The sequence below is a fragment of the Pseudochaenichthys georgianus genome, chromosome 6 (assembly GCF_902827115.2).
Source record: "Pseudochaenichthys georgianus chromosome 6, fPseGeo1.2, whole genome shotgun sequence".
NCBI lineage: Eukaryota > Metazoa > Chordata > Actinopteri > Perciformes > Channichthyidae > Pseudochaenichthys > Pseudochaenichthys georgianus.
This window is the reverse complement of record NC_047508.1, coordinates 6,201,788-6,218,694: the sequence shown is the minus strand read 5'-3', so window position 1 is coordinate 6,218,694 and position 16,907 is coordinate 6,201,788. Positions and strand designations below refer to the sequence as shown.

Sequence of the window (16,907 nt, the reverse complement as noted above, 5' to 3'; positions counted from 1 at the left end):
GCTGAAAACATCCCAGTTCTTGCATGGCCAGCATACTCACCGGACATGTCACCCATTGAGCATGTTTGGGATGCTCTGGATCGGCGTATACGACAGCGTGTTCCAGTTCCTGCCAATATCCAGCAACTTGGCACAGCCATTGAAGAGGAGTGGACCAACATTCCACAGGCCACAATCAACAACCTGATCAACTCTATGCGAAGGAGATGTGTTGCACTGCGTGAGGCAAATGGTGGTCACACCAGATACTGACTGGTTTTCGGACCCCCTCAATAAAGCAAAACTGCACGTTTCAGAGTGGCCTTTTATTGTGGCCAGCCTAAGGCACACCTGTGCAATAATCATGCTGTCTAATCAGCATCTTGATATGCCACACCTGTGAGGTGGGATGGATTATCTCGGCAAAGGAGAAGTGCTCACTATCACACATTTGTTCAGATTTGTGAACAATATTTGAGAGAAATGGTTATTTTGTGTAAATAGAAAATGTTTTAGATCTTTGAGTTCATCTCATGAAAAATGGGAGCAAAAACAAAAGTGTTGCATTTATATTTTTGTTCAGTGTAAGTTTCAACCATGGCAAGCATCTCAACTCAAGGAAAAACATGTTGCTGTGTGAACATTCAGAGTATCGGGGCAGTGTTACCATGGCTCCGTCGTCCCGGGCCCTGCGTATGTTCTGTCGTCCGTCCAACCAGTACACCAGGCGGTCCAGAGGGTCGTAGCTGACCGCCCGGACGTTCCTCAACACGTGGATGGGCAGGATGATGTCCGGACTCTGCTCTCCCAACACCATCCTGCTGATGCTGGCCTTCTGACTGAAGAGCAGGAAACTGGAGGGGGCTGCAGACAGAGGGGCAGAGAGGATGTGTGAGAGATGGAGAAGAGAACACAGTGTTTTGGTTCAAAACACAGACGGCAAAGTCTAAACACACACAAACACACATCATCCCATCAGAACTGCTAAAACTGCTCTGAGGGTCCCAAGAGAGAGCTAAGGAAGAGTATTCTGTGTGTATGTTTTATACATTTGTGTGGCTTGGTGTGTGTGTGAGACTGAGATCGGGAAAGCTGAAAGTCTGCAAATCTTCTGCTTCAGACTGAAAAAACACTTGTTTCAGCTGCTTCTTGGCATAAAATAAATACATTGAAAATGTTCACTTATGCTTATATTTTACACTTAGAAAGGTTTGGCTCAGTTGAAGCCAACGCAGAAGCTCCAACAATAATTTGACTTATTTAAAGCTAATTTTTTAGGATTTTTTCTTGTTTAAAATTGTATCTGGTCACTTTGGATAAAAGCATAAACTAAATCAAATGTAATGCAATGTGTGTGTAGACCTTTGCATAGTGTTCGCCAGCTGTTTGGCAAGAGGCAACTGAGGTTATTTACTTAACCTAGTATTTTATTTCTGTTGCAAACTCTCTGCAATTATTTGAATCACAGATTTAGTTTGAGAACAGCAGTTCTGTATTTTACTGACCATTTCAACTGACACTTGGAGTAGACTTATTATGGCGCGTTTCCACTGCAGCGGGTAGCTCGCTTTAAGCGTGCCGAGCCGTGCGGGGCCCGTTTTTGGTTGCGTTTCCACTTGGCCTAGTTTTGGCCCGGGGCTACTTTTTCACCTTTTTTCTGGCCCGACTAAATCGTGGTTCTAGGGCCAGGAACAACCAGGCTGAGTCGGGCTGAGTATGCTAAACTAGAGAGAATCGCTGTTAAGGGGGCTACAACTACAACAAGATGAACATATTTGACCGTGATTTAATTGTAATACACGTTTCAAAATGATGCCGAAGTAACAACATACTGATACCGGATAGTAACAACCATGAATTAATGCTTTGACAAGTCTGCAGACAGACGGCAGGCGAAAAACCCTTTTAAAATGCGTGTTTTCTAAATGTAGCTTGGCTAAGCTCACGTTATATATGCTCCGACCGTCCACACTCACAACAACGGCCTATACAGACATAAATAAAGCAGCGACTGTATTCTCCATGACACAGGCAGTCTGTGGTTTGTACTTGTTTAACTTTTGTCTAGTTTCTGAACAGATATGAAGAGCTGTGAGCTCTGAGTGCTAAGAGCTAACGGCTGTGTTGTTTTTTGGGGCGCTCATTGAAGATGACGTCACGGCTCCGCCTACACTGCGTTACTATAGTTACTGCCCCAGTTCCTAAACTGTAATGGAAACGCAGCATTAAAGTGAGCCGGGCATAATAAGGCCTAACCAAACCGAGCGAGGCCGAGCGAGGGCTGCAGTGGAAACGCGCCATTAAAGGACGGGATGTTTCTTTCCCGTATTTACAGACAGAAAACATGCTTGAGTTTCTCTCGGCTTTACTTACAGCTGCAGTTCCGTCCGTCGGGGTTCAGAGTGTAGTGGGAGGCGCAGCGGCACTGGGCCCCAGCGGGCGTGGCCAGGCAGAGATGGGCACAGTTACCGTTGTTATGGGAACACTCGTTGGTGCCCTCCTGACGGGAGGAGTGGAACACCAGGATGTCCAGCATCAGCTCCAGCTGGCCCTGAGGACAGTGAGGGAACAACCGTGAATGCCTTAAATATAGTGGTGGAAAGTAACAAGGTACATTTACTCAAGTACCATACTTAAGTACTAATTAGATATAATTGTATCTTATTTGAGTATTTCAATTTTATGTTCTATAATTTGACTCCACTACATTTTGGAAGCAAATATTATACTTTTTAGTCCATTACATTTTTTAACACTGAAAGTCTGAAACTACTAATTACAGAACTGTACTACTAATATATAAATACTACCTAAAATTGGCTCCTCATTGACAAATGACTAAATCAAAGATCTTCCATGTGTTTGTTAGTGATAAAAAACAGGATAATATAATATTCTATGATAATATAATACTTGTAATGAAATATTTTAGGACAATATTATTAGAAAGTACTTTTCCAGCAAAAACATTCCCCTCATAAATTAACAACCCAACTGTTCAAGTGTGTCCCCCAGATTTTAAATAAAAGTTTTGAAAGAGCACGTAATCAGCAAATAATGGTAATAATATTTAAGCTAATACCTGCAGCACCACAGTGCGGTTGAGTCCACTGCGTTTGTCTGCCCGCTCGATACTGCGCAGGTTAAAATCGGTCCAGTAGATAAAGTCCCGGTACTGGGTGAGGCCGAAGGGGTGAGGCAGGTCGTCCACGATGATCTCCCTCTGAAGCCCTGCACAACATACCACAACATGATTACACCTGCTCTTCAATATCAAAACATCAAGCAACACTTACATCATCCTTAGAGATTGGTATACACGTACACGTAGTTTATCTGTGTGGACAACATTACACGCAGCTAAACCATGTTTAACTGAGTTACCTCGTCAAAAAGCAATGGGATTTATTGGATTATTATTGCAGAAAATAAGATCAGTGGTAAGGCAAGGCAAGGCAAGGGAAGTTTATTTATATAGCACCTTTCAACACAAGGCAATTCAAAGTGCTTTACAAAAATTTAAGACATTCAGAAAATGGCATTTAAAAACAGTCATTAAAAAGCAAAGATAATAAAATAAACATTAAAAGAAAAAACACATGAATAAAAGTTACAGTGCAGTTTAAAATATGATCCTTTGCTCTTTACACTAATTTCTTGCCCTATTCTTCGTTTTTCTCCTTTCCGATAGGGTCCCCGACTCCTATTTTTAACACTTCGATAGGGTCCCTGACTCCTATTTTTAACACTTCGATAGGATCCCAGACTCCTATTTTTAACACTTCGATAGGGTCCCAGACTCCTATTTTTAACACTTCGATAGGGTCCCAGACTCCTATTTTTAACACTTCGATAGGGTCCCCCTGACTCCTATTTTTAACACTTCTTAGGGTCCCGGACACCTAAACCATGTGCACAAAAATAAAAGTCTTCAGCCTGGATTTAAAAGTAGTAAGAGTTGCAGCGGACCTGCAGGTTTCTGGGAGTTTGTTCCAGATATTTGGAGCATAATAACTGAACGCTGCTTCTCCATGTTTAGTTCTGACTCTGGGGACAGAAAGCTGACCAGTCCCTGAAGACCTGAGAGATCTGGACGGTTCATAATTTAGCAGGAGGTCAGAAATGTATTTTGGGCCTAAACCATTCAATGCTTTATAAACCAGCAGCAGTATTTTGAAATCTATTCTTTGACACACAGGAAGCCAGTGTAAAGACTTCAGAACAGGAGTGATGTGATCCACTTTCTTAGTGTTAGTGAGGACTCGAGCAGCGGCGTTCTGAATCAGCTGCAGCTTTCTAATAATATGTTTTAATGAGACCTGTAAAGACACCATTACAGTCTACTGAGAGTCTACTGAAGATAAAAGCATGGACAAGTTTTTCCAAATCCTGCTGTGACATTAGTCTTTTAATCCTAGATGTGTTCTTTAGGTGATAGTAGACTGATTTAGTAATTGTTTTAATGTGACTGTTGAAACTCAGGTCAGAGTCCATGACTACACCTAGATTTCTGGCTTTATCTGTTGTTTTGAACATTGCAGACTGAAGCTCAGCGCTAACTTTTATACGGCTCCAAAAACCATTACCTCAGTTTTGTCTTTGTTTAATTGGAGAAAGTTCTGACACATCCAGTCATTGATTTGTTCAATGCACTTACTCAGTGTTTGAATTGGAGCATAGTCTTCTGGTGAAATGGTTATGTAAATGTGGTGTCATCCGCATAGCTATGGTAACTTATTTTGTTGTTTTTCATTATTTGAGCCAGTGGTAGCATGTAGACGTTAAAGAGAAGAGGCCCCAAGATGGAGCCTTGAGGAACCCCACATGTCATATTTGTCAACTCAGATGTGTATTTACCTATAGAAACAAAGTTTTTTCTGTCCTTTAAGAACTGTTGCCGAAAGTACCACCCAATTTTCCAGTCGGTCTAGTAATACGTTGTTGTCAACAGTATCAAACGCAGCACTGATATCTAATAATACTAACACTGAAGTTCTGCCACTGTCTGTGTTTAAGTGGATGTCATTGAAGACCTTTATAAGAGCAGTCTCAGTGCTGTGGTTTGGACGAAAGCCTGACTGGAACACATCAAAACAGTTATTTAAATGCTAGAAATTACTCAACTGTTGAAAAACAACTTTTTCAATGATTTTACCTAAAAATGGGAGGTTTGATATGGGCCTGTAATTGTTCATTACTGAAGCATCTAGATTATTCTTTTTTAAGAGCGGTTTAATGACTGCAGTTTTCAGTCATTAAACCGCTGAACATGTTTTGTTTAGCAGGATAATCTCTACATTTTAACATAGTTGTGTGATAATTGAAGCGTAAATGTTATCTCCAGACGTAAAGCGATTTTGCTAAAAACTAACTACATCATGTTCGCATCACTGCATGTCACCACCGCTATGTGGATTTCTTGCAAGAAAGTTCAGTCTGTCCTACAGAGAGCATACAGTCAGCAGAGTGAAAGACGAAGAGTAGAGTTTGCGTTGCATATTTAAACGCAGACAGGAGAAAAGGGGGGTTAAGCTCCTGTCACACTGTCCCGAAATTGACACCAGATGGACACACGAATAAGGAAATGTTCAAATTCGGCTCTGATTGTAACAACATTGGGCTATTCGTGAGGGCATCTTAAGCCATCGTATGACCGCCGGTGGAGTTTCTCAGCAACTTCGTGAGTGGTGGCAAAATCTTTGGCATGCCAAAAAATTGCCGAAGGTTCATTTTCGTGTTGAATTTGTGTGTCCATTTTGCCCTTCGTAAGGCCAGCATGAGGGCATCTTGTCAAATCGTGTCATCTTCGTCTTTACTTCGTGTGATCATCGGTGCCTTAGGAAGGCAACACGACTACGTGAAGCCCTCGCAATGCCGTCATGTAGCCATCGTATTATAGTACGATGACATCGAGACTGCATTTATTGCACAACAAAATCATGTAAACATATTATGCAAATAACCCAATTTGTGTTCTGTGAAACTGAAAAGGATATTACATTGTTTTTGTTACTTTCGTTGCAGTTGTATGTCTTAAATATAATTTAGGTTAACTTCCTGTTTTATTTAGATGATTTTATTTTAAAGACGAGTTTACGCTGTTGACAGGAAGTTGTTGTTGCTATGGAAACAACATGAAGGAGACAAGTAATATCTTCTAATCTACATATAAAGATGGAGAAAGTAAAGAATGTTAGAAAATGTTAGCACCCCCCCGAAGAGGCACAAGCTCTTACGTTGAGTCTGCATACATTCTAAATCATCAGTAAAGTCTATGACCATATTTTCGTGTGTGGTTCGGGTGCCATCGTGTGACCTTCTGTAGGCATCGTACGTGCTTCGGCTGTTGCTTGGCTGTTGACCAAGTTCGGGGCCATCTTCGCCATTGTTTTTAGTGACAAGCTGACACAAAAATAAAGTATTGAGGTCATGAGGCAGAGGTGTGTGTGTGTGTGTGTGTGTGTGTGTGTGTGTGTGTGTGTGTGTGTGTGTGTGTGTGTGTGTGTGTGTGTGTGTGTGTGTGTGTGTGTGTGTGTGTGTGTGTGTGTGTGTGTGTGTGTGTCCACACCTTGCATGTTGGTGCTTTCGATCATGCATGTGTCGAGGTCGGTCCAGTACAGTCGATGGTCCACATAGTCGATGGTGAGCCCGTTGGCCCGGCCCACTTTGTCCACCAGAGTTGTGATGGTGCTGCCGTCCATGTAGGCTCTGGCTATCCGAGGCCGACCCCCCCACTCCGTCCAGTACATGAAGCTGCAGAGACAAAACTGGTTCAGCATGGGACACACGCACAAGCTATCCAATCATCCAAGTTACTGTGGTTCTTCTTTCCAATACTGGGTTGTTCATGCTCAGCTCTCTGAATATATTTTGCACATGTCTGCACAGACTTAGACATAGACATACTTTAATGTCATTTCAACGAGACACAGAGTGTACTATTAAAACGAAATTTCATTGTACTGGCTTACAGGAACAGGACAATATAAAAACTTGCTAAAATTGTACATATAAATAAATAATAGCGACGTGGTGCTGATAAAATTAAAGATAAAGTGTGCGTTTAAAATATAAAGACTTACTATACATATAAATAAAATAGACATACTATATAGAAAATATGTGCGCAACAACAGCCCTCCACTTTAAAAAAAAAATCTTGAGATGCACCATCTCGTTTTCAAGGGGGTCCCGACAATAGCAACAACTTACAGACATACATAAACAAAAAGACAAAATGCAAAACATGACACACAAGACAAACCACATACAGTCTGTTAAGTGAAATTCAAGCAATGCACACAATCATTACAATCTGAGACAGTCGAGCAAATCAGTTTCATCAATATCAGTTATAACAAGTGCAGACCAGCTGAAAGTGAGATAACAATGCATGTTTAAACATACCCAATGGTGCAAGAGATCTAATAGCAGCAGGTAAAGTATTCCAGTCAGTTGGGGCTTTAAACATGAAGGCAGAAGCCAATCAATCTTTTTGCAGAGGGGTCAGAGAAATAAATCTGAACAGAATGTCTAACTTGATGAATTGGTGAGTAGGGTACAAAATACTGCTTTAAATAAGGGGGATAGTTAAGATAAATGCATTTAAATATCAGCTGAAGCCAATGCATGTGTCTTCTTACATTTAAAGAAGGCCATTTAAGTTGGTTATACATTGTGCAGTGATGTGTACGAAAAGGACAACCAAGAACAAATCTGCATAGTCTGTTGTAGGCTATGTTGAGTGGAGCAAGATCTGATGTATGTGCATTTTGGTAGACAACATCACAATAGTCCATAATCGGAAGAATAAGTTGAGAAGCAATTCTCTTTCGGACACTGAGCGTAAAACAATTGCGAGAGCGGTGTAAAACACTGATTCCGTAATTGACTTTTTGTATTACATGCTTTATATGTAGTTTAAATGAAAGTTCAGAGTCTAGCCATACACCAAGATATTTAAAGCTATCAACTTTATGCAGAGAAGTGCCATCCTTACATGTTAATACACTGTACTCTGTCATATACTGTCATATATTCATTGTCCTACGTTTTTTTGTTTATTTTGTATATTTAAATTAGGTGTATATACTTGTCTATAGTCTTTTTTTAATGCTAAATAGTTTCTTAAAAATACTTTCTTTTTATTATTGTTATATTCTTGACCTACTCTCACAACTTTTTACACCATAATACACCAAAGCAAATTGTATGTGTAAACGTACCTGGCAATAAACTTAATTTTGATTCTGATTTGTATCCGTTACAATATTTATTGGATCATCTAAAGCAGGAGTTGAACCGGTTTCCACTTTGTATCTTTTGTTTGGTTAAGTTCTGTGTAAGAACACATCTTTGCTGTCTTTATTAATGAGTGAGCATGGTATGTGGTCATAAAATGACATCGGACGCCTCCAGGCTCGAGTGTTGACAGCTCTGTGACATCATTCAGATACCACCGGTGAATTTAACACGCTGGCACAGGACTTACCGTAAGTCAGTGTGTGTAAGTGTGTGTGTGTGTGTGTGTGGGTGTGGGTGGGTGGGTGTGTGTGTGACATTACATTGACTTACATGCATTTCCTAGAGACTTATCCTAACCTTAACCATAACCAACACATGCCTAACCCTTACCCTTACCCTTAACCTTAACCTTACCCTAATCCTAATCCTAAACCTAACCAAGTCTTCACCCTAAAATTAATGATCCCCCTCATGGGGACCTCCAATTTGTCCCCATAAGGGAGGCGAGTCCCCACACGTGACTATGTAAACAGATGTAGGTCCCCACAAGTATAGTAATGCTAGTCCCCACACACACACACACACACACACACACACACACACACACACACACACACACACACACACACACACACACACACACACACACACACACACACACACACACACACACACACACACACACACACACACACACACACACACACCACACACACACACACACACACACACACACACACACACACACACACACACACACACACACACACACACACACACACACACACACCACACACACACACACACACACACACACACACACACACACCACACACACACACACACACACACACAAAGAGTGTCTTGGGGTGTTTTGGCCAGGGATGAACAGAGATCAACAAACAGCTATAAGAGCGTCCTCCCTCTCTCAGCTGGAGGTGAAGGGGGAGGGAGGGAGGGACTATGGCTACATACCAACAGTGTGACATGGCACACAGAGTGAGGAGACACGCTACATGAAGTCATTGTTTGGCACCGCAGCCTTGAAAGACCTGGACCTCCAGCATCAAACAGGTGTCTCGCAGTGACTCACCTCCACACACGGCTAGAGATAAACTGCTGAGCTGCAGATTTTGTTTGCAATAAACTCCATCTCATACACTCGCATGTAATGGAAGTAAACATTCATGTGTGGATGTCCAGTAGGTTAGACTGCTTTAATGCTCTTTTTGCATGACTTGCAACAAAGAAACTACAGCTAATTCAGGACTCCACAGCCAGGCTTAACAAAAACAAGAAAAAGAGAGCGCATTTCTCCCGTATGAGCTACACTGCACTGGCCTCCTGTTTCTTGTAGAATTCATCTACAATCATTCTATCTGTATACAAAGCTCTTAATTGGTGTGGCACCTTCTTCTCTCACTAATTCTCTTTTCGACTGATTCTATAAGTCCCTGAAAAAAGAATTGGGGAATCGGCTCCCAAACTTTGTAACACCATACCAGGAAATATGAGGTAGGGGTAGGTAGGCCCATGGTGGTGGTGGGGTTATGGTATGGGCAGGCGTATGTAATTGACGACGAACACAGGCCACTCGATTCACAACATTACCCTACCCTACCCCTCACACCAGATACTGCCTGGTTTTCGGACCCCCCCAGACCCCCCCAATAAAGCAAAACTGCACGTTTCAGAGTGGCCTTTTATTGTGGCCAGCCTAAGGCACACCTGTGCAATAATCATGCTGTCTAATCAGCATCTTGATATGCCACACCTGTGAGGTGGGATGGATTATCTCGGCAAAGGAGAAGTGCTCACTATCACACATTTTTTCAGATTTGTGAACAATATTTGAGAGAAATGGTTATTTTGTGTAAATAGAAAATGTTTTAGATCTTTGAGTTCATCTCATGAAAAATGGGAGCAAAAACAAAAGTGTTGCATTTATATTTTTGTTCAGTGTATGTGGAGCAGCTTTTACACATGATGGTTGTGTTCCTACCCGTTGGCTGGGTCCAGGGCGAGGGAGCGAGGGTTGTCCAGCGAGCGCGGGTTGTCCAGGTCCTTACAGACCAGAACCTGCCGATACTGTCCGTCCAGCCGGGCCACCTCGATGCGGTTAGTGCCAGTGTCAGCCCAGTAGATGTTACGACCCATCCAGTCAACCGCCATGCCTTCTGGGTAATCCAGCCCGAACTCTATGACATGTTCGACAGAGCTGCCATTCATGTACGCTCTGCTGATAGTCTGAGAGGAAGAGAACGGAGTACGTGATTAATTAACAAAGTTCCAAATAATCAACTGTGTAATTGAAGAATGGAAAGTAAACAACAAACATAACATGTGTTCTGACTATAATACTTAACAAATACATTATACAACGCTATCCATTTTGAATACAATCTCGTAAATCAAACAGTATTTGTGTTAAACCTAAACTTTTCACGTTTCTCCCGCTCACCTTGGCCTGTATGTCCGTCCAGTAGATTCTCCTCTCAGAGACGTCAAAGTCCAGAGCAGAGGCCTCTTTCACTCCCGTCAGAGGGATGGCCACGTCGTTGCTGTTAGTACCCAAAGAGATACTCCTGATGTTGTCCCTGAACAAAAAAACATTTGGCAATTTGAATGCCAAAGACCTCGACTAAACGACAGAGGCGTGCTAAGAATTCCAAAGTAAAACAGTTTTGAGATTCAGAAAAAAATGGATTTGAAACCAAGGCAAGATTTATACAATGAAGGAATTAAAGACACAAAAACAAAAGTGTAGCTTCAATATTCTTCAACATGTACCAATGTAAGCATGCTGTTAGTAGAGCTGCTTCGCACAGGCACAATAATACAAATGATATCTTAATTGCAATATGGACTAAACGCAATTAGTTATATTTTCAAAATCGTGCCGCCCTAACAGTCCGGTGCATAAAACACAAGTCTAGACATGTATCGGTGCAAGTCAAATTAAAGCTGATAACCAGTGGGTGTAAATGGATACTGGATTACTAAAGAAGGGGTGTTTTGGTTTGGACATCGATGTGCATTAGAGGAACAACAGAACAACACATGTGCCTGTGTAGACAAGTTGTAATAATCACAACTGCTGGCACAGAACAAGACAAGTATGAGTGGAAAGCACCAGACCAGTGTGAGATAATACAAATAAGAAGAGATTGAGAGGGAGATGCCAATGGTAGTCAAACTATGTTGTTCGGGTGTTGTCCCCACCCTTGACATTGTTATTTGATTTTTAATAGGGATGCTCCAGTTACACTTTTCTCAGCCAATGTTTTTCTGTTTATTTGTTTCCAAATGATTCCACTTTTTTAACATGAAAACAAATACAAAATATAAACTCCCTTTCAGCCCTTCATCACACTAACCTTAAATGAGCACACATTTCCCCAAACCTTTTGTGGTAAATTACTTACTCAATTAGATAGCCTATATTACAAATATGGAATGTTTTTGTATGCATTTATAAGGGCATGGAGTATAAATATAAACAGACGGTGGGCTCACTTTTTATGTCAACACACACAAAGTGGATGAGAGATTTTGTTTCCCTGCAGTCAAAGCAGATGCCCCTTTTACCCATTAGGCATAGTCAAATATTAACAAATACATTTGACAAAAGTAGATTTTGTTTGTCTGCCTCGAATAAACAAACTTGTTGGCAAAGACTGCTGCACTCTGCTGCTAGTCTGCAGACTGAAACAGCAGCGTCACTTCATAACATCTTTGAAATTACAAAACGTTTTTCTCAGGGAAATGATCAGAAATGGCCACAACCCTCTGAAAGTTGGATTTGATTTAACACTCCAGAAAAACCTTGCTATAAGGTTATAGCGAGACCGCCTCAAAGAGAGGATGGAGGAGATGTGTTGTGAATGACTTCAACTGGGAAAGCTTTAAAAAGTCAGATGGCCCAGAAAAACAGATTAACATCGGCTGCTCCCAATGGCGCATGTCAATTCAAAAATAGGGCTAACATCGGCCAATGTTTGGCTGACGCGTTGGTGAATCCCTAGTTTTCACACACATGTTGTTGTGTATATGCCATGGACAACTTGAATGGCTCATTTAGCAGGAACAGTAGAACAGCAAGCTGATCTGTTCCGCTGCACTACAGGCTGACGGGTAGGCGTACCTGTTGGTGAAGAGCAGGAAGGCCTCCGGCACCACGCAGGTCTGCAGGTCTGACAGCAGCTCCATCCCCATGGGACAGGCACAGTTGACCGCATGCCGACACCAGAAACACAGGTGGCTGCACCCGCCGTTATCCTCCGCACAGCCATTCGTACCTGCATTCAAGAAGGGAACGTTTTAACAACTATTTCATTCCGTTTCTACTCTTATTTTCAGTCTGAAACCTGTCCTCCTTACCAAAGGTCTCCGTCACTTTTGTGGCCTTCAGGCCCATTAAGTCTGGCAGCTGATCGATGATGATCTCCCGCACAGCCGTGACTTTGTGCACCCTCTCGATGCTGCGCCTCTGCCAGTCAGTCCAGTAGATGTAGTCGCCCAGCAGAGTAAAACCAAAGATGTGAGGCAGCTTGTCCTCCAGCAGAATATGTCTGTTACTGCCGTCCACATTGATCACCTGAGAAGGAACAGAAAGACAAAACTTTAGGAGACTTTTCTCAAGGACAGAGTTAATATTTATACTCATTCTTACACTCTTACATTCTTAAAGACAGCTATGAGAGATTATGATTGATTTGAACAATTGTACGGAAAAAAACAGGTCCTCTAATGTCCCAAAGACTGTGGTGACAACTTTACTGAATTGTCCTTGAGCAGTAAACCTAATCTACCAGCTCAATGGTTGCTATTCTGTGGCTGACCTGACCTTTGACCTCCGGGGAGGGGACCTTTCCATCCAGAGAGTAATAAAGTGCACATATGATACAGAGACTGTGAAAGAGAAGTGCAGGAGGAAACAGGATGGAGAGGAATATTGACTGGTGAGGCAGAAATCAGAAAACAGGAAGGTATGTGTCCAAATGTGACCAAAAGAAACAGGACCAAATAATGGAAACACGAGCTGAGGAGTGATTTTCAGCAGAAAGGGGAATTCCATTCATTTTACCAATAACATATTTCTTTCTCTGCCAAGAATGGCCGATGTGAAAACCAACTAAAAGTTCATCTTCACAGGTGTGTCGACCGAGAGGGACTTTTATGACCGAGCTCAGATTGACGAGTAGCATTTAGAAAAATGTTTCAAGGGGTCACTAAAAAGTGAAGCAAACATACATTCTCATTTCTATTCTGTACATCCTAAATTCCTTTCCTAGTCTCCTTCCAGAAGGAGAAAAGGAAAGGACACCAGGAGAGACTCTACCCCAGAGTCCTGCATGGGTCTGATTTTCAAGACCCGCCCGCGACGTGCAATACCGAACCCGCACATATTGCCAATTAGTTCCGCAAACCGACCCGTCGGCACAAGATCCGCAAACCGACCCGAACCCGCATATCATAAGCCGTGAACACATGCAATTATTAACACATGCAGTTGTGTATTTGGCTCAAAAAGCGTGGGATGTTGGTTATTTTCTCCATCTAGGATGACACCAAAAGCCTCCCAGACGTTGGATCTCGCTCTTGAGGAAGAGAGATTGACAATGCTGTATTCTCCAAGCTTCGCCTCAGCCATTTTGAATGTGGCGCGCTCAGCAGCAGATTGATGCGCTGCAGAGGTTATGATTATGCGCGGTCCCGCGGGAGAGACGTCTGAGGATTTGAACATTAAATTAAATGATTTGTAATATATTTATTACGCAACACCCGCGACCCGACCCGCATCTTCTTTGTTTTACCCAGAACCGAACCCGGAACAAAATGTTTGAAAAAATACCACCCGCGAATCACTTTTTTTGCGGTACCCGACCCGATTCAAGACTCTGCTCTACCCTCGCATGAATACGTTAATTCAATAATATTATAGCCTTTTTAACTTGTTTAGCCTACTACTATACTTAAAAAGGGCACATACTATATATATATGATTCAGTATACAGTATACTTTCAGTTATACTTTCTGCACAATAGAAGCTGATTGCACTGGCAAACATCCTGTCCCGATTGAAGCAGTTGAAAACTTGACTTGAATATGATTGATGAATGCTGTTGGAACAGTGCCACACAAGGTGCTCAGACAGCTGAAGGGCAGAACGTTGGTCCAACCTATGAATACAAATGTACTGTAGGGTCCTGCCATGGTTTGCACTGTATTGCTGGTGTGTGTCACACCTCTCTTAACCTTTGGCCGGTGAACAACTTTCCAGAATGACCAGAACATCAAGAGAACAATTTCCCTATATTTACAAGAAATGTTTTGTACACACTGCAAGTCAGCAAAATGCAAGGACATTGCTCCTTTCAACCAAACTGTTCATGTTCCTGATGAGTGGGTACCATGTCATCTTCCACTTTATAGAGTTTATATATATAAATATAGTCAGCTCTTTAACAATCAAAAACACTTCTTTATGGCTGTCATTAGCAGGACAGGAGGAGGACAGACAGCCTCGGCATGTCTCCAGGTGTCATGTATTAAACAAACTCTATCGACTGATCACAACGCAGAAGGAAACCTGGACAGAACAAAAGCTGCTCCGTAAAAGTCCCATAATAAAAGTCATTTACAATATTTTGTAAAATTACCATTGCCATTGTCAGTAACAGATGAGTGTGTGTGTTTGTGTGTGTGCATGTGTATATTGGTCACAAGGCATCTATTACTAGACCGCTGAAAACTGATACTGGCACTTCTGCCAACAAACCCCCCGCTGTGTGTGTGTGTGTGTGTGTGTGTGTGTGTGTGTGTGTGTGTGTGGTGTGTGTGTGTGTGTGTGTGTGTGTGTGTGTGTGTGTGTGTGTGTGTGTGTGTGTGTGTGTGTGTGTGTGTGTGTGTGTGTGTGTGTGTGTGTGTGTGTGTGTGTGTGTGTGTGGCTGTGAGTGTGCATGTTTCTACGAGCCGAAAGTGAGAGCTGCAATTGACAAGGCTGCAATTAGAACTTGTGTCCAGCCCTCCTCCTCACCGCCTGTGCTATTACTGGACTGGCGTCGACTGAAATAGACACACGCTTTTATTACACACTACAGTCATCTGCAGCCCCTGTGAGGGTGTGTGTGTGTGTGTGTGTGTGTGTGTGTGTGTGTGCGCGCGTCTGCCACACGTTGACTGAAATTCTTCAGCGTGCCATTCCAGAGATTTAGAAATGGGAGGAATTCTGCTGGACGTTTTGAGACACTACAAATAGATATATGAATACGGTATGCTTAGTGCGGTGCGGTGTATAGCAGGGAAATGATGCCAGAATTTGGATGATAACAGGCTTTTTTTAAGTGAAAGCACAAGGAAAGAAAGAGTGACTCTTAAGGCCCTGACACACCAAGCAGTCACCAGAGGACTCGCCGACGCCGGCTGTTGCGTCGCTGTGTTCTCCTGCGTCTTGGTCATGTGTCGCACGGGAACACACCGCAAAGACTTCAGTGCGTGAGTGGCAATAGCTCTCCTTACCAGCAGGCGGCGGTAGTGTGTATTCGTCATTCAAAAGAGGCAACAGCCGGAAGACAGAGAAGAAGAACAGACCGTGATATAAACAAACAACAAATAGCGTGTGCGTTCCATTTTCCCTCTCGTCCATCGAAGACATGCTCCGTGCGGCACTGGAGCTAGATTTGGGTTCTGCCCGCTCTGTATTAATGTCATGTTGACAGGTTATCATCATGTAGGCGTTGATAAAAGCTCATTCTAATGGTGTGTTGTGTGTGTATGAAGGTGCGAAATAAAGTGTTGCATTGCCTATCCTGCTATTTGTGTTCTTTTAATCACACAGCGATAAGAAACAATAACAACGTGCCGACATAACTGTCAGTTGCAGCCCTAGCATTAGTATTGGTTATAGTAACAGCTACAACATTAAAATACTTGTAGGCAGATTGAGGAGGATAATGGGAGAATGAACAGAGAAACATCCATCTGAATAATAATAACTTTATTTGTATCGCACCTTTCATACAGGGGATTGCAGGTCAAAGTGCTTTACATCAGTAAGAAATCAGATATAACATCAGTGTAAAACAAGCAGCAAGAGCAAAGCATAAAGTGGGATCAAATAATGCAGATATTATATATATATATATATATATATATATATATATACAGTTGCAAGAAAAAGTATGTGAACCCTTTGGAATGACCTGGATTTCTGAATAAGTTGGTCGTAAAATGTGTTCTGATCTTCATCTAAGTCACAACAACAGACACACACAGTCTGCTCAAACTAATACCACACAAACAATGATATGTTTTCATGTTTTTATTGAACACACCGTGTAAACATTCACACTGCAGGGTGGAACAAGTATGTGAACCCCGAGGCTAAAGACTTCTTCAAGAGCTACTTGGAGTCAGCAGTCAGCCGACCTGGAGTCCAACCAATGAGAGAGATTGGAGGTGTTGGTTAAAGCTGCCCTGCCCTATAACAAATACACACCAGTTTTTATTTGCTATTCTTAAGAAGCATTGCCAGATGTGAACCATGCCTCGCTCAGAAGAGCTCTCAGAAGACCTACGATTAAGAACTGTCGACTTGCATAAAGCTGGAAAGGGTTCCAGAAGTATCTCTAAAGCCTTGATGGTCATCAGTCCACGGTAAGACACATTGTCTATACATGGA

General features: G+C 42.2%; 1 protein-coding gene across 1 annotated transcript in view; it reads right to left on the bottom strand.

The window, feature by feature from the left end:
- lrp5 (low density lipoprotein receptor-related protein 5) overlaps positions 1–16,907 on the bottom strand; it is a 98,535-nt gene that overhangs the window by 26,344 nt on the left and 55,284 nt on the right. The window contains 8 exon segments of the mRNA XM_034084695.2: positions 647–843; positions 2,353–2,530; positions 3,062–3,210; positions 6,548–6,732; positions 10,226–10,470; positions 10,685–10,820; positions 12,368–12,521; positions 12,604–12,820. Coding sequence (XP_033940586.1) covers positions 647–843; positions 2,353–2,530; positions 3,062–3,210; positions 6,548–6,732; positions 10,226–10,470; positions 10,685–10,820; positions 12,368–12,521; positions 12,604–12,820 — 1,461 coding nt within the window.